At 34.9% G+C, this 18806-nt stretch overlaps 2 protein-coding genes and 1 long non-coding RNA gene across 5 annotated transcripts; all 3 read right to left on the bottom strand.

Annotated features, from left to right (window-relative positions):
• Positions 1–648: 648 nt before the first annotated feature.
• On the bottom strand, positions 649–5976 carry LOC147383927 (Excinuclease ABC, C subunit, N-terminal). Of its 2 annotated transcripts, none has more exons than XM_086426115.1 (3): positions 5729–5976; positions 3519–3625; positions 649–1111 (listed from the first exon to the last, which is right to left on the bottom strand). In XM_086426115.1, exons 1-3 carry the CDS (start codon positions 5959–5961, stop codon positions 918–920), a joined length of 534 nt encoding a protein of 177 aa, XP_086282241.1. In that variant the 5' UTR covers positions 5962–5976; the 3' UTR covers positions 649–917. The 2 variants fall into 2 exon arrangements, with proteins under 2 accessions (XP_086282241.1, XP_086282240.1); XM_086426114.1 differs by having other exon boundaries at positions 3516–3625.
• Positions 5977–9759: 3783 nt separating this feature from the next.
• On the bottom strand, positions 9760–18763 carry LOC147383928 (transcription initiation factor IIB-like). Of its 2 annotated transcripts, none has more exons than XM_086425472.1 (7): positions 18233–18763; positions 17783–17807; positions 12523–12652; positions 12300–12430; positions 11962–12050; positions 10183–10272; positions 9760–10088 (listed from the first exon to the last, which is right to left on the bottom strand). In XM_086425472.1, exons 1-7 carry the CDS (start codon positions 18583–18585, stop codon positions 10061–10063), a joined length of 846 nt encoding a protein of 281 aa, XP_086281598.1. In that variant the 5' UTR covers positions 18586–18763; the 3' UTR covers positions 9760–10060. The 2 variants fall into 2 exon arrangements, with proteins under 2 accessions (XP_086281598.1, XP_086281597.1); XM_086425471.1 differs by having other exon boundaries at positions 10196–10272; positions 18233–18762.
• Positions 13359–17776, bottom strand: LOC147383929 (uncharacterized). Its single transcript, XR_015172579.1, has 2 exons — positions 17234–17776; positions 13359–17195 (listed from the first exon to the last, which is right to left on the bottom strand). It is a non-coding gene; the product is annotated as an uncharacterized LOC147383929 (long non-coding RNA).
• Positions 18764–18806: the final 43 nt, after the last annotated feature.

Here is an 18806-nt window from a genome sequence, read left to right on the forward strand (position 1 = left end):
AATATTTATTTATAATTTTCTTAATATAAGGATTCAGCTATCGATTTGGTTCGATTCTTTTAAGGCATGAACCAAGAACTTAATCAAATTGGTTGGCTCTCTATTTTGTTAAAATCCGGAATCGAACCGAAGTTCATTATAAATCGAACCAAACCAATCCAAAGCTCTCGATTTGGTTCGGTTCTTGGTTTGAACCAGATCAAGCTGCACCCCTAGTTTTTCCTATATCATGTCCAATAGAATAATGCTCAAGTGACCTCAGGTTGGAACCTCATATCGCACTTCTTTATGTGAGAGTGAATGGGAACCATAGATGCTTTTCATCGAGATGAGTGAAAAAGCATCTATGGTTCCTATCCACTTTCACGTAAATAAGTGCGATATGAGGTTCCAACTTGAGGTCACTCCGGCACGACTCTATCCGATATGGCATGTGACATAAGAATGGATACATATGTTTCACAAAATCACAAGGATTTTGTGATATAAGAAGTAATACCTTTACAATATGAACAGCCCAATCCATCTATTAAAAAAAAATCGATTTTGTCTGTATCACTAGTTCAGTGACTATAAGAATCAAATTCAGATACAGTCAAGGGCACTAAAATATGATTCGTATCGCCAATCACAGTATGGCAGAAAGAATGATCAACAAAACTATCTTGAGCAAGACTGATTCTGTTTAACTATACAAATAAAGATCAAGAGTTGTTATTCAATATTCAGAATAGTGTAATAAACAATTGAACATAGTTACAAGGGAGTTATTATTTCTAGCCATCAACAATGGGTTGGCTGACAATAAAATACATTTGGATACACATAATAATCTCACCATCTTCCCGTGATATTATCGGATCGAGCTGGATAATTAATTAACCGACCTATATATTTATTTTTAATTGCGAATCAAATCAAGAAGGGTTTAATTTCCACTCAATTTCTAAGTGGCTGAAATCCAATAAACCTTTGAGTTTATTCAAAGCTGCTTGCCTGTGTTGCAATAGTTCAACTGATCCAGTATTGGCTTCTTTAGCCATATCTCCAGTTTTCCTTTTTCGTGGCAATTTGCGGGAGAAGCTCTTCCATCTCGACTCAAACCCGCAAGCTATAGAAAAAAAAAATTAACAGTAGAGGTATCAGTAACATTGAAATATATAGAGTAAATAACATTACTAATAAGTCCGAGACAAAATCGGCATAATTCAATCCCTACTATAGAAAACACGTACATGGTTTCTTGTAATAGTTCATGTCTAGCATACATGTGTGTATGATAAATTCAAGGAGAGACTTAATCCTTTTTTACATGTAATTTCAACTTATCCCATGCTTTCGATGTTGTAGCCCACAGCCTTCAGTTCTACAAAGTGGATTTTATGGAAATTAACTCCATTTTTAATTTGTTGGGATCTTTTGAAGTAGAGAATAAAAAAGCCTTGGATGGGAAGGAACTTATTTTTAATCAGCAATGTCATCATCTGTATCCTATAACTTATTTTCTATTGGGGTAGTCTTTTTGATGACTAAAAGATCTCTTTTTTGAGGACCTTTGTCTAGTGGGGAGAGTATTGTTCATCCCGTCAACAACCCCTAATTGGGTTTTTTGATCTTGCTTTGTTCTTTTAGATGCTTTATAGGCAGTTGTTTGAACCTCCTGTTTTCTCTCTCTTTTAATACAAATTATATTTAGCCCAAAGAGTTGTTGTGGTGGTGGTGGGGGTGGAAACAGTAGTAGCAGATCTAAGTCACTTCGGACAAGCTCAGGCAGTGATGAGAGTACAAATAAGTTACAATACAGGTCTGTTGTGTAAATGTCTAGTATTCTGCTGTACTACGCAGAGCTGCGGAGGTGAAGGAGCAGAGCCCCCAGCCTGAATTTTTTAAGAGGTATTTAAAGGGCAATCATCTAATATTTTCTCAAGGGTTTACTATTTTTTTGGGATTTCTGTTTTGGGGAGTTTTACATGTTTTGGTAACTCTTGATATGATAAATAGAGATCTCTAGGGTTGTAAAACTAATGAGAAAATAGTGATTGTTCATGTTCTGTTTCGTGGACGTAGGCACACTGCCGAACCACGTAAATCCTTGTGTTTTGTGCAATTGTGTTATCTTTGTTTTTTCGATTTACAAAGAGGGTGTCAAAATGTCAAATTGCAACACAAACATGAGCACATCTGAATTCAGCTTAACCATAACCAAGCAATATATCTGTTTTGGAAGTCAACAACTCTTCCAAGAATTGAAGTCATTATGGGTTTTGACTTGGCCAAGAGAGCTCATACTTCTCATAACTGATCTCTCTAGGAACTCCATCGTCTAGTAAAAAAAAATATTATTCTAGATTTTTTTTTTCCAGTGTCACCACGATGAGGTAGTAAAGTCTGTGTGGTAATACCACATACCTGAGATAAAAGCCTCTCATTCACACTTACATCGATCAAAAATGAGTTATTTATCAACATTGTTTCACAAATTGAAACCTATAGATTAATTTACAATTCAAATCTAGCATCAACATGAACAAGTATGTCTATAAGTGAACGGCATAGATTTGAAAAAATAATAAAGGGATACAGATGAAAGAGAGGAAATGTTGTAACCCAACCAACTTCAAAGAAGAATATGCATTAGAAACTTTAAGCTAGATGAATTAATATATATATATATATAAAACTGGAAATTTCAATGTTGGAATCCAGTTCATGTACTTGCAACATGGTGGCAGATTGCATAGTATACGCATTGACAGTTAACATAGGAACAAAAAGGCTTTAAAAGATCAGAAAGAAGAAACCAAAATGAGCAAGTGTTCCATGATGGTTGTCAACAATGCCAAACACATTGGACCAGACCATACACATGAAGTCGATAATCTTAATGTACACGATTCTAAAGAAGTTGATGAGAATATGGCCTTCAAGGTATTTCATCCTACAAGTTCGAAAGCAACAAAATGCTAGAATTTAGAGCCTTTTTGTTCCATGATGGTTGTCAACAATGCCAAACACATTGGACCAGACAATACACATGAAGTCGATAATCTTAATGTACACGATTCTACAGAAGTTGATGAGAATATTCAAAGGATTTCATCCTACAAGTTCGAAAGCAATAAAATGCTAGAAGATAAATCTCAAAGTGGGTAATGTTCTTGACAATGTATCTATCTAGAGCAAATTCATTGAATCTTAATTGATTTAAAATTTCTGTAGATTTAGCTGTTCCATATAGTTATGTGATTCTATCTATAGTTTCCACGTACATAGATAAACAAATACATGAAACAATGCATGAGAGGGAAACAAGAAACACCTCGTTTGTTAAGATTTGTAACTGTAAATATCATGATGCATAAAAAAAATTGTGAGAAAACATATATAGGAAATTTTGTAGGGAGATTTGCTTCATTGTAAGAATGTAATTGCGAAAAGCAAATAGTTTCCTGGAAGATTAGAAACACATGAACCCTTGGCTGCTATGGTTGCTTTTTAGATTGATGTGATACTACCACCTTCATTTTGGTCCTTAAATCCTTGAATAATGCATGCACAAATCCAAGGCCTTCCTGCACGGGATGCTTTTGCTCCTCCTTTAAGCTCACCGTTATGTTGTTTCAGACTACAAAAAAAATTGTAGGTTTTTAGTACACCAAATAATAGACCGAAGGAAAAAGGGAACAAATAGCCACTATTAACACTATCGATAGGTGTAGTCAATGAAAAACATAAACCACCTCAAGATTATACAATTGTTGAAAGAAATAAGACAAGCAACACAAGATATAAGCTACGTTACAAGGTAAGTATATTCACAGAGAGAGCGGGAGTGTCGCCAATTAGCTTTGGCATAGGTACCAATGAGATTGCTGATATATTGAACAAAATGTGCATGTCAAAAGGTTAATGATTGTTATATATGATTTTCATATTTTCTGCGGTGAGTGGGGCCATTCTACACACAGCATTTCTCAATATATATGTGAAGTGGAGATCTGAGAAGCATACCCTTGTTTGATCATTTAAACATTTGGATGTATGAAAAATCGATGAGAAAAGTCACCCATTTACCAAGTTTGCATTTTTTTGAGTTTTCTTGTTTCCTTGTGAAGCATTTTAGTCTCACATTGAATAGGGAAAAGAATGTTAAGAGTAGTTTATATATAGTTTTGTCTCTTGCTATTGGTATGGGAGACATGTATGTCTGCCACACCTCACCTTGTTCACTTGGGCTATAGGTTGTGGGCTCTAATGAACTCATCTTTACAGATAAAATTTCATTCAACTCTTCATTTTTGTTTTTATCAATTTATCCTTCTTAGTATATCCGTTGAAAACCTGTTCGAAAGCATTATATTTGTAGGAGAACGGTCAAACGGTCAAAGAAAATGTTGCATATGTTCTCCTGAGTGCATTGCTTCTTAAATAGAGATTGTTGAATCCAGTGGGGGAGGAGCCTTACAACAACATCACTACCGCAGCGTGGGGAGACAATAGTAGAGGTCTTCCTTGCCATTAGAGAGTATAATAGAAGTTCATATATATATTTTTTTTCCTTTTTTTTTTAACCCCGAGGAGTTGGTTCAATGGCAATTTCGAATCGATAAGCGGTGAAAGTTCATAGGTCATGAGTTCAATACCCAGTATGAGCATTAATTCCTCGGGCGCACCCTCACTTACCCGGTGCGTGTGATGTGCGATTCACATGCCCAGCGGAAGGGACCCACGCGCCTTAGCCCAGCCTCTATCTCTGGCTCTGGCTCTAGCTCTAGCTCTTCCGGTCCCACTGGTCGAACATAAGTTTGGATACCCCCATCATCAATATAATATATATTTACCTTTTTTATAATTATGATAGATCTTATATGTGTTCAACCATCTCTACTACCACTATTTATTTTTTTGGTTTTGTTAACATGTGCCCTAAGGGCACACATTTAGGTGCATTAAATACACCTAGGAAATTGAATTTCCTACCAAAATTGCCCTCAAAAGATTTCTTTTATACCAGAAATACCCTCAAATGTACTTTAATTTTGTTGATATGGGCTACATTGTTTGTGTAATTTCTTTTTATTACATTATCTTGATTGTAATTCTATCTACTATAAGAGTGAGTACTAATCACAATTACCTGCAACCAACAAACTAAATAATATTTTAAAAAACTACATTTTTATTATATATATATATATATATATTTAAAAAGACATTCTTCTCAATGTTTCTAATTGCATGTAGTAGTAATTGTGATAGATGTGATTTCAACCTTGATGAGCTCAAAGTATAAATTATGTTAATTTCTTTTTCCTAAAAGAAGAAAAAATAAATAAAAAATCTCATTGAAGGCACATTAAGAGGAAAGTTAAGTGATCAATAAACAACTATATCTATAAAAATCATCATAAATATTACAAAATAATGAAAATAGAACAATTCAACTACCCATTTAGGGCAATTTTTTTTTTTTTGTTTTTTGGGGATAATTGGAAATTGTTCCAATTTAATCGAATTATAGATTCTTTTTAAATCAATTAAAGTGAATCTTTCTTTCATACAAGATGCCGTGTCTGTACCGTATCCGGGGTAACATAAATAAATTTATTATATTTAGATCCATAAAATTCATAATCAATCCCTAGAGAAGGGGTAGAATTCAATTTAGTGGAATTAAAGGGAGGTGAGGGGTGAGGGGTGAGAGTAGAAGAAATAAGGAAAATGTTACCGGCGAGAGAAATTGGTGGTGACGCCTACATATGTCTTTTTGGGTTTGTTGGTGGAGATGATCAGATACACCAACCATGATGATGATGATGATGTCCTTAATGATGATGATGATGCCTTTGATGATGTCCTTGATGATGATGATGATGATAATGAATACTTGTGAGGCGGTGTGTGGTGGCACTTCAGAGAACGGAAAGTCTTTGACAGAAGCCTAGTCATCTCTTCTTCCATCTCTCTTACATTTCTTATATTTTATTTTATAGAACTACTATTGCCACATCAAGTTTTACTAATTTCACACCAATTCCAATATATGAAATTGCACACAGTTGGTGTGGCATTAGTAAAAATTGGTGTGGCGTTAGAAACTCTCTTATTTTATTTTTTCTTTTGGTGTTTCTTAGCTCCTATGTACAATTGTTGGTTGGTTACCTAGGATATAAAATGGGTCGGATCCAGGTTGGATTTTAGTATATCTATATGTGGATCCAGATTAAAAATTTTAAACCTGGATCCGAATTAGATCATACAAAGACCATATCCAAATCTGTCGAATCAGACAACTAGATCGGATCGGTATAAATTTCACTTCAAACTAAAAACATCCCTAGATTTAGGGTTGGCAATGGATCGAATAATAGCCACTTACTCGACTCATCTTATCCGAGATATTTGGGTATGGGTACCAATTTTTTATGTGATTAAGAATTCAAGTAAATTTATTCGCAATTATTTTTATCCGAACATTTTTAATCAAGTAAATTTAGTCGGATATGGATGTATGTCCTATCCTACCAAATATCCGTTTATTCAAGTTTAGCACGGTAAATTCAAAATAAAATATATGTATAACTTAAAATTAAGGTTTTTCCATTATCTTCATAATGAGTTATATATTTCCGACTTGGATATCAGCTTGAACTTTGGGTAAAAGTCAAATATGGATATCCTTTAAAAAAGTGGATAAATAATCAGATATGGATATTTTTAAAATAAATGGGTAAAAAATTGAATATGAATAACCAGATGTAAAGTTGGATGAGGATATGGAAATAACTCCATCTAACCCATTGCCAGCCCAACCTAGATTCAAAGAAATCATCCCAAATTCCAGTGAGACAAGTCGGATCTTAGATTTAGAGAAATCATCCCCAAACTCCAGTGAGACGGGCCAGATAATGTTGTGTGCGGAGATTAAACTCTATCTGATCCATTATTTTTGCCTATTCGATAAAGAATTAAGGTGGGTTATTGACTTATTTCTATCATTTTAATATTAATCTCTCATAGAATGTCAGAAGTCAAGGAGTGGCAATTTTAACACAATCTGCGAACACAACTTGAAAACAACACAAAATTATTAAGTTTAGATGAAGTCTCAGGAGCAACTCAACCATAAGGCCATTTAGGCAATCACTTAAGGCCCCTCTTTGGGAGAAGGCTCCCAGGAAAAAACCTTTAGATTTTCACGGTGAAATCTTACTCATATTTTATATATATATACATATGGGAAATGCTCAGCACCCAACAATTGCCCAACATGTTTTATCCTACATGGGTTAGAAGTTTTGGAATGGGCTGATTTTTTGTGAGGATAATCTCTACGGTTAGAAGATCATCCTCACCAAAAATCAGTCCATTCCAAAACTTCTAACCCCATGTTTACAAGTTGAAAAATCATAAACCGTCTATTTTTTGTAAACCATTTGTGATTGAGTTAGAAGTTTTGGAATGGGCTGATTTTTGGTGAGGATGATCTCCCCGCCATAAAGATCATCCTCGCCAAAAATTAGCCTATTCCAAAACTTCGAACCCATGTAAGACAAAACATGTTGGGTAAATGGTTAAGTGCCGAACGGGACCCTATATATATATGGGAAACGTTCGACACCCAACCATTTACCCAACAATCTGCCCAACATGTTTTGCCCTACATGGGTTAGAAGTTTTGGAATAAGCTGATTTTTGGTGAGGATGATCTCTATGGTGAGGAGATCATCCTTACAAAAAATCAGCCCATTCCAAAACTTCTAACCCCATCACAAATGGTTTACAAAAAATGGACGGTCCACGATTTTTCAACTTGTAAACATGAGGTTAGAAGTTTTGGAATAGGCTGATTTTTTATGAGAATGATCTTCAACAGCCCTAAAGTTTGCCAAACATTTTTCAAAACATAGGTTAGAAGTTTTGTAATGAGTTGATTTTTTATGAGGATGATCTCTATGATGGGGAGATTATCCTCATCAAAAATCAGCCTATTCCAAAACTTCTAACCCCATCAAAAGTGATTTACAAAAATTGGACGGTCCACGATTTTTCAATTTGTAGACTAGGGTTAGAAATTTCAAAATGAGCTGATTTTTAGAGATGATCTCTTCACATCCTCACAAAAAATCAGCTCATTCCAAAACTTCTAACCCATGTTTTGAAAAATGTTTGGCAAACTTTAGGACCGTTGAACCGCTCCCTATATATATATATAATAAATCCTCGCTTCTAATTGGGGTGAAGGTCTCAAAAGAAATTCTTTTTAAAGTTCTCAGTGGAAATTCCAACACCCAAAAAAAAAAAAAATTGGTTTTAATAGACCCCAGCCAAAGGTGCTTTGGACTGCATTGTGCATCTCAATGCTGAATATTTGATCCTGAGATCAAACTGCATAGACTTCTTGAAGCAGCTCGCTCTGAACCCGCAGCTCAAATAGCCGAGGTTAGTGGAAAATGAGCAGTCACGCTTATTTGGATAACTCCTAAGATCAAGTTATTGAGTGATTAATACCATTAGATGTTACCCCAAAAACACAAACCTAACCTCAGTGTATTAGTAATCATCCCTAAAATTACTCAAACCATCACCATGAGGTTCACCAGAAGGTTTCTTAGAAGAAAAGAAAAGCCTTACATTGCCAGCCTTATCTCATAACGAGTTTCTTAACACTCGATGAACCAAGTAGAAGCCTAAATCGTAGAGCTTCATCATCTTGCGCTGCTCTTTTAGGATCTTCAACTTTTATATTTCTTTTAATTGGGCCTGTAAATAACTTACCCAATTACAATATATGTATATGTATGGGTCAGCACCCATGTACACATATATCTACATGTTTGTTCTGTGTGAGCTAAAAGTTTCGGATTGAACTGATTTTTTGTAAAGTTGATCTCTATGATGAGAAAATCATCACCACCAAAAATCAGCTAATTCTAAAACTTCTAACCCATATTTATGAATTGAAGAATCATGGACCATCCATGTTTTGTAAACCACTTTTGATGAGAAAATCATCTCAATCCGAAACTTTTAGCCCACATAGGAAAAACAACACGCTGTAAATATATGTGTACACAAATCCTGACCTTCTATATATATATATATGGGAAATGTTCAGCAACAAACATTTTGGCAAACATTTTTCAAAACATGGGTTAGAGGTTTTGGAATGGGCTGATTTTTGGTGAGGATGATCTCTACGGTGAGGAGATCATCCTCACCCAAAATCAGCCCATTCCAAAACTTCTAACCCTATCAAAAATGGTTTACAAAAAATGGACGGTCCACGATTTTTCAACTTGTAAACTGGGGTTAGAAGTTTTGGAATGGGCTGATATTTGGTGATGATGATCTCCTCACCGTAGAGATCATCCTCACCAAAAATCAGCCCATTCCAAAACCTCTAACCCATGTTTTGAAAAATGTTTTGCCAAAATGTTTGTTGCTGAACGGGACCCTATATATATATTCAAATTAAAAATCCTAAAAAAGTGAAAGGAAGACCCAAAAGAATTTGAATAGAGATGATGAAAACAAATATGAACTCTCTCAGAGCAACAAAAGACTTGGTTTTGGATATTTTTCATTTAGTCGACCCCAAATCTTTGGGATAAGGCTCTGCCATTGTCGTTGATTACATGTTGCAAAAAAGTTGGGTGTCCCACAACATAAGCTTTATCAATAATGATAGTAACATCACCTTTTAATCCGGCTTGGCTGATGAGCTAGAAGAATTCACATAGTTAAGCAACATAGCTATGAAAGGAAATTGGTAAATAAATTGATTAATATAAATAGTAATAACAGAAAAAAGTTATTATCACGCCACAAATGCTCGAAGAAAGTCTACCATTTTCAATCCGCATTAGTCTCAAAATACAAATTGGGGGTTGCTTAGGGGGAAGGGTGCACCATATTATTCTTGTTATTACTATAATTAGTTAAATAATTTTCTTAGGGGCTACAGAGTCCCCTCAGGTCCTCTTCCTTGGCATACCAACTAGGTATCAACCTTGAAGCATATCGGTAGAGGTCTTTATACGAATTCCTGATGGTGCCTTCAGCCACTCCAGTTGCAAGTGAGATATCTGTACCCATAGCACTTACAGATTATTTACTTAAAACGGATCAAATAACATAGTAGTTGTATATGATGTGTGATGCAATGATGTAGATAGGTACACTATTTCCAAACCTCTCAGAGGCTTTTTGTCATCCGATAGCTGTGTTATCATATAGATAACAGCTGCAGCCACTGAGATAGGGCTTCTCCTGCAAAAGAAAAGAAACAGGGTTACTATAATGATATTTGGGCTGTCCATGGATGAGATTTGGATTGGATGAGCAAATCAACCAAGAAACAGTGATATATGTGCTAGTAAGACGGCACAAGTGAGTCCGAGACATTTTGAGTGGAATTTAGGGGTGAGTATTGGTTCCCTTGTTGCTATCAATAAAATAGTTACTCAAAACATTTACAGAGCTGGGTGAGAGGTCAAGCACTCAGTTAGCCATTAAGCATTAGTTGGGTAGAACTAATCAAACTGTCCTAAATTCATTGCGAAGTTACTGGACATCCTCGTTCAATATTTCCTTGAGAATTTTGAAGAAAATAAAATCATCTTTGGAATGGTTCGTCCTTATCCCATTCTTTTCATCCTAACCAAATGGAGCAAATTTTTGTAAACCCTGTGCAGATTTTTTTTTTTTTTCTTTTTTTTTAGCTGTGTAGGGGGTGGGGGGGCTTGGCTTTAGACGATTAAGTAATTCGAACCGGATAGGAATGTGAAACCTTTCTGGGAAATTACTAAAAGAAAACCAATGTGGGCAAATTGGATTATAGCAAAATATATTGAGGAAAAAAGATACACAAAGTATTGTTTCACCTCCAACTAAATGCTTCTTCTGGGCATGGCCAGAGAAAGGATACACAACAATAAATACAGATGGATCTTATCATTGGAAGGAGGTGGGATTGGATTCAAAGGAAGAGACTCAAACGGAAAGTTTAAACTTGGAGGCTGGAGTGGATGTGTGACAAAAAAAAAAAAAAAAAATTGAGATGAAAGCAACACTTGAAGTGTTAAAATTTGCAAGAACAAAAAACACTTCCCATGTAATTGTTTGCTCAGACTTTCTTTACTCTTATCAGAAGTGTGGAGAGAAATTATGAAGCATCTTGGAAGTATGAGAAAGAATTTGAGGATATAAAAGACATGGCTCAAAGGTTTGAGGAGTGCAGATTTGAGTTTCAATGGAGATAAGCTGATACAAAGGTAGATTACCTAGCCCAGTTGGGTATTTTCCATGAAAGTTTTTCAGTTTAAAGTCAATGAGGAATGTAATCCTCAAGAACTTCAAAGCATTATTCATGAAGAAACCACTCAAGATTTAGTGCTTATTTTTTAATAAAAGGGTGGGGTCTCTAAATACCCCAGCTTACCCGATCAAAAAATAATAATTAAAACTGATACATAGAAAAATTGGTAGCCACAACATATTTACACTTTTCATCTTTCAAATCCACATGATTAAGTCTCCAAGTTTTATTCCTTGAATTAATAACAATAGAAAATATTGTTTTTTAAATTTCAAGAAGAAAGAAACATCTGAATTGCATATCTGAAAGTTTCTACTACCATTTTTTAAGAACTTAATCTGCATAATACTAAATATTACAAAATTTATTTATAAATCAAACCAATTGAACAACTTTCTTGGCATATATTATTATTTTATAATTAACCTCATTTCTAAATACTCTAATTATATGGTATACCCACAGGAAGTTTTTAATGAACCTTGCAGTGAGGCATATGCCTTGCACGTCTTATTATGTTCTATTTAACAGTCCTGTTATATGTACTGTAGCAGAAGCAAACTGGAGAAACACATAAGACCCTCTAAAGTTGTAGGCAATGGAAGTATGTTTGCCAATAATTAAGAATAAACCAGTACTACCTTATGTCAAGCTCTTCTGACTTCTGCACTGCTTCTTGGGCAGCCTTAACAGCTTGATTGGTCATGCCTAGATGGGAACAAAAACGCCTCTGTAGATTATAAAGTTGAGTTAGTTTTAGTGGTAGCAAAGCAAACTGGTAAAAGAACAAAAAACCTCATGCACAGGAAAAAATAATAGAGAGCTTCTATGGCCACACCAACTTTTGCTAGTGCCACACCCAGATGTGTGCAATTCTTTGGTGATTTACATATGATTTGGGGTGGTGCTAGCAAAAGTTGCTGTGGCAATAAAATCTCTCAAAAAATAATTATTATTATCATTACACCAACAAACTCACCAGAAAATCTCCGGCATGTATAGTTCCCATCTCCATTGATTGGCCCATTTCTACCTCCAGTAATTTCACGATGTACTCTTTTGCTCGGCCAATTTCCTTTTTTGTCGCTCCGTTGGCCACAGAGCAAATTTCTATTTGAAACCCACAGATTCATGGAAGACTAAGAGACACTGAGAAAGATAAATCAGGAAGCATCCAGATGTTAAGGAAGCATAAGCTGTACCCTTTACTGTGCGAGGCTTGTCTTCTTGTCGACAAGCAATGTAGAGGCAAGCAGCCAAAATTGCATCCTGATTTCTTCCTCTAATTGATTTTTGATCTTCTACCTTCTTATATATCTCATTGGCTCGATCCTTCAAAACAAATTACAGGATCATCATTCAATGGAAAGTAGAGAACTTCAGACTTTCTAGGAAAAGGAACATTTCAAGTGAATCAACATTTCATGAAAATAGTAATGAGGTGAATCCATTGGGCAATTAGAAATCAAAGGCACAAATGGATATATCCTAAGAATAAATGTTGATGGATCAATTAATAAATTTAAGATTAGATTATCACTAAAGGTAATAGGGAAAGGCAAGGTGTAGATAATTTCAACATCTATGCTCCTGCTGCTTGGATATTAAGTTGCTCGGATATTAACTACTAGGAACTTAATTTCTCTTGCTGCAAGAAATCATTTTCAGTATCAAAATTATACGCTGATTTTAGAGCTGTTTTCTTTGAGGATTTCATTTTTAGATGGGAGTTTCTTTGTAAATCTTAAGGTTCGGTCTGTAGTTGTTTGTTTTGTCTTGAAGGTAGGCCTCTTGTCCTCCTTTGCCTTTTCCTGTCTTTCAATAAATTTCTTGTCCAATAAAAAAAAATCTTGGTGCGGTCATCTCTAGAGGTACACTAAATGGATGTGAAAACCGCACTCCTAAATCTATCTTGAACAATGTGAAGGGTATTTTCAACAATGCCAAGAAAAATAGTTTGTAACAATCTCTTTATCGTCTGAAACAAGCTCCAAAGCAGCGGTATGAGAAATTTGACCAAGTGGTTTTGTCAAGTTGATTTGAAGTGAATGACGCCAGTAGATGCATTTATTCTCAATACATAATATTAGTGTAGTTGTAATTATTAAGGATAAAGGGAGTGACCATTGAGAAGTGATAATGGTAACATGGACCATACGCCAATCTCAACTCCCATATGATCCAAGTATCAAGTTAATGAAACATAAAAGTTGGTGTTGGTCACTGCTAGAATATGCTAGTGTGATAGGGTGATAGGGTGTATAATATACGCTTTGCATTGCATTAGATCCGATATCTCCTTTGATGTAGGCATGCTTAGTAGATTTACTCACAACCCAAGAAAATAACACCAGAATGCAATTTCTAGACACATGAAAGAAACCTTAAACTATCACTTACAATTCCAAGAATATTCTGTTGTATTAGAAGGTTATATGGTGATGCTAAATTGAACTGTGAGGAGTCAAAATCTAAGTCAACTACCGGTTGTATCTTACATTGGGAGGCGTGGCGATCTAAAGAGGATCAAAGAAGCAAGTATGCACTTTACACATAACTATGGAGTCTGAACTATTGCTTAAGTTGTTGCAAGTAAAGAAAAGGAATGGTTGAGGAATTTGTTGGTGTATACATATTCCTCAAGATAAAGTCATCTCCTGATCACGTGTTGTAACAAGAAAGACTACTAACAATAAATCGAGGCACATTAACTTGAGGCAATTAACTGAAGGAATTACTCAAGCATGGAGTAATAACAGTTGACCATGTAGAATCAATTCCAAACATAGCAGATCCACTAACAAAAGGCCTTGCAAGAGATATGATAAGTAAAACATCTAAGGAAATAGGGTTAAGGTCCATTAAATAGGTTATCACCCACTATGAAAACCTAACAGAGGCTTTGAAATATAGGCTAGTTGCAATGGGTACAAAAAAAATCAATAGAGTGATGGAAATGAAAACACTAAATATCGATGAGAATGATGTATTTTATTTTTATGTCTCATTATAGGAAGGATGTCATCTAGTGTTTTTGAGTCTTACATTGATAGAGGATGAGTATGACTGATTAAGTTGTGAATATTATTTAGCAGGGTCACCCTTGATAGACTTACCTATATAAGGGTGGAAGTGAGGTTGCTTCCCATGGGAAATTAGACAGTCCTTACAACACTTGTGAAACTGAGAATGTGAGATACATGCACAAGACCATTAATGTTCAAGTTTAAAGAGAGCACGCAAAAAGTAAGTGTTTGGGATGTTATATATATATATATGGGTCAGGATCAAGGGACATGTGAAAAAACATATGTAAAAACAATGTAACATTAATAAATTTTCAAAATATGGTTTAGAAGTTTCGGATTGAGCTGATTTTTTGTGAGGACGATCTCTATGATGGGAAGATCATCCGGAAAAAAAAATCAGTCAAATCTGAAACTTCTAACCCCATTAAAAGTGATTTAGAATGTCGACCGTCGGTTTTTTACCAATTTTTTTCAATAATTTCTAAATCACTTTTGATGGATTTAGAAGTTTCAGATTGAGCTGATTTTTTGTGAGGATGATCTTCTCATCATAGTGACCATCCTCGCAAAAAATCAGCTCAATCCAAAACCTCTAACCCATATTTTGAAAAACCATTGTTTTTACATATGTCCCTTGAACTGCCCCCTATATATATACTTTTTTTTTTTTTTTTGCTTTCTTGTTTCTTTCGATAATGTTAGTCTTGGGAACAATGACAAGCAATTTCTTTTCTTTTTCTTGTGGTTGGGATCAACTGTCTTTCTTGAGTTTTTGCGATTGTTTAGGTAGCACATTAATTTTGAATTATTTGTGCCACTTCCAACAACATTCACTTTGATATTTGCTTCCAATTGTTGATCCTTCTTATCTTGAATCCTTGGATCTTCTCTTATTCGAAGTTAACATTGGAAAGATTACAAAATACATTTCCTCTCATCATGTTTTAAGTTCCTTTTATAAACATACCATGATGGTGGCAATTTTAGGATAATTAGCCCCCAAGATTGCCGAGGTGGCGCATTAATTTTTGAATTATTTGTTCCACACTTTCAACAACATTCTCTTTGGTATTTGTCTCCAATTTCTCTTCCTTCTTATATCTCGAATCCTTGAATTCGACAACATTCAATGTGAAGGTGAGTTGGAGATATTCCAAAGAATATCTCTTCTTGTCATGCTTTAATTTCTTTTTATAATCACCCCATGATGGAGGCAATTTTGAGATTGTTATCCCCACTAAAAATTACATAGGAAAATCAATCCCAAAAAATTTAGGGTCTCCAACAACAAGAAAAATAGAGTATATTGCCACCCCAATAAAAACAATCAGCCTGTATTTTCGAGACCATTATCATCCGAATAAACAAAAAAAAATGATTTTCTCAAAAGTTTAGTCCCACGTTGGACAAGTAAAGTCCATCCCCCTCTAACTTATATATAGAAATTAACCTTTTACTCTTAGTTGTTCAACTGTGAGGACTAAAAAATTGATAAACTAGTAAAAACGCCATCATCGCAATCATGCATGTGCTTATGTGTAGTGCACGTTGAAAGGCACTTTAGAATTTGTGCATGCAACTCACACTGTGTACATCGATGGTTGACTTGTTAATCATTAAAATGGATTAATCTCATCCATCTGATTGCCCATTGTATAGCCAGGACAAAGAGGAGTGTTGATTTGAATCCAATCGTCTGTTGTGCGATAGAAGGTGAATGGTGTGTTGATTGAGTTGTAATCACTCAAATGTGTAACGTGCATTACTTATTTAGAACATCTATAAATCAAGTTAGAATCTTAAGTAGTTTTCTAATTCTAGTAGGATTTGTTTCTATTTTCTAGTTTTAGTAGGATTTATATTTTCTAGTTTTAGTAGGATTTCTATTTTCTAGTTACTTTAGAAGTACAATTCCTTGTTAGTTTCTATTTTGTTTTAAATCCATATGTATCATTTAGGTTATAAATAGAAGTATTTAGTAGTGTACAATTTGAGTTCTAATAAGATTAGAAATTAGTATTATGTTATAAATAGGTTGAAAATGTTAATTTTTAGTATTTTAGAAGGATTCTAAGTTGTTATGATGAGGTTATCTATATAAGGAGCTTCACATACGAATTTTGAATTATTATTTATTCAATAAATTTCAAATTTAGTTATTTCTCTTGTTTCAATTTAATTTTCTGATTTTTCTTTCTTGTCCAAGTTTGAATCTATTGATTCAAACTGGTTTTGTGTGTTCCATGGAACATAATATCTCAATTCCTATCAAATCTCTTGATTCACACGTTTTCGTTACGTCAATGACCCAATAGTTAATTCGGTTGGTGTGTGTGTGTGAAGTTTTCGTTAGTTCGAACTAACCCAAGCCAAGCCCTCAAGTAACAAATTGAGACCAATAAATGTAAGTCTCAGATGGGTCAAAATATATGTAACTAGATAACCAAAACTAAAGAGAAAAGAAAGAAATATACCACCAACGATAATTCATTTAAGAACGCAATTTTTGCATCCATTTAGGATACCATTAGCTGAATGGAAGCAAAAGAAATTAAGACCCTAATGGGTGAAATTTGAGCAGCAGAAGCATAGGTATCGTAATAATCTACAATTTCCTTTGCCTATAACATTTAGTGATGAATCTAACATTAAATTTATCAATTGATCCATCAGCATTTAATTTCTTTCTAAATATCCATGAGCATCCTATTTCCTTTGAACTGTGAGGGAGATCAACCAATTCTCAAATGTGATTGGAAACTACTGATTCAATTTCATCTTCAACTGCTTCTTTCCAGAAAGAAGTGTCTTGTGATAATGTCGCTTCCTCATAAGATGAAGGACCACTTTCTATGTTTAAAACTATCTTTATGTCCTTCTTCACCTTGTTTCTATTTCCACTATCATGTAGACTAGAAAATCAGGCCCAAAAGACTTCTTTCTTAGTCTTTAACTTCTCCACAATTAGAAACCCGTAGGGTTAGCATCATGGTAGTTTTTATCATTATTAACATTAGGCTCACTAATTTAATCCTTTGTAGACATTGAACTAGATTTAGTCAAGCTACACATTTCACAAACTATACATCTGAACTCTGAGTGAACTCGTATGTACGCCACAAGTTTAAGCATGTATTCTCGGTTATACCTGAACAATTGGTATTAATCAAATGTGTGTAGTAGTAGAACTAGCATATAGAATAAAGTGAAACAGAAAACAAACCCTACGGATGAGCAATACATAATCTATGAAAAAAATTCATTAATTTCATCAAAAGCTTAATCGATGCAATACCCATCACACTCAACATCACCTTTAATTCAACTAACAGAAACAATATCAAGTAAACTTATCTAAACACACACTTGCACGCACACACATGCATCACTAATTAAAACGTCAGGTGTGATAATGGTAAGTTAAATAGTGTACCTTTATGGTTGCAACAAGGCCCAACCTGAAATCAAGAAATTTATTTAAATCAGGAATATCTACAATAACTCTTAATAACATAAAACTTAAAGAAACATATTTAAACCATGGTTTTAAAACTTGGTTTTGAGTCTCGTCTCATCCACGCGTGATGCCAAGACAATTTGGGCAATACGTCTCGGTCTCAAACGAGTTTTGAAACCATGATTTAAATCCATTTATTATTTCCAACATATGAAAACTACAAATATTTCAGTAAAAAAAAAGGCCATCGCTAACCCTAAAAACGAACAATCGGAATATTACCGATTCAAACAATTTCCAACCAAGAAACATGAATTCCAGGCTTTTGTATACCACAAATAACAAAATCCAATCCGCAAAACAGAATATTAACAAATAAATACAAGATCTAAGAAATAAAATTTGCAGAAACGGAGAGATTTGAACCTATCAGACATGGTGGCGATGGTTTTGAAGGCGAGAATGAGAGATCGATCAGGATTAGAACCACGATTCTGCCATCGACCAAGAGAAGAAGAGAGGAAATCTCCAGAAGCACCATTAGGTTTGGAGATCACAGTGGAGAGACCTCCATCAGTGAGGAGAGGATTCGAAGGTCCACCGACTCGGACTGGATCGTTATCGCCCGATTCATTAGCGAAGGTTCTCCACTCGGATGTCTCATCAATGGAGTGAGCCTCCAAGACGAGTCCGCACTCAGAACAAACCGTGTCCCCTGCCGAGTGATCGAAAACCACTTCTGTACTTCTCTTGCAATCTGAACAATATGCGTCCGCCATTAATGGATGGATGAGAGCTTGTTTTTCTGATCTATCTGTCTAAGTTTCTGCTTATTTTTTCGGATTTTTGAGAGTGATTGCTTCTCTCTCTCTCTCTTTCTCTCTCGATTTCTCGATCTGTGAAATATTGAGAGAGAGAAGGGAGAAGAGATACGCTACCTAAACCTACTGAGACGGTTAAATAAGCCAGATCATAAACACCAGCTTTTCATGAGGTGATC

The sequence above is a fragment of the Akebia trifoliata genome, chromosome 15, assembly GCF_017979445.1.
Source record: "Akebia trifoliata isolate Shusen 1 chromosome 15, ASM1797944v1, whole genome shotgun sequence".
NCBI lineage: Eukaryota > Viridiplantae > Streptophyta > Magnoliopsida > Ranunculales > Lardizabalaceae > Akebia > Akebia trifoliata.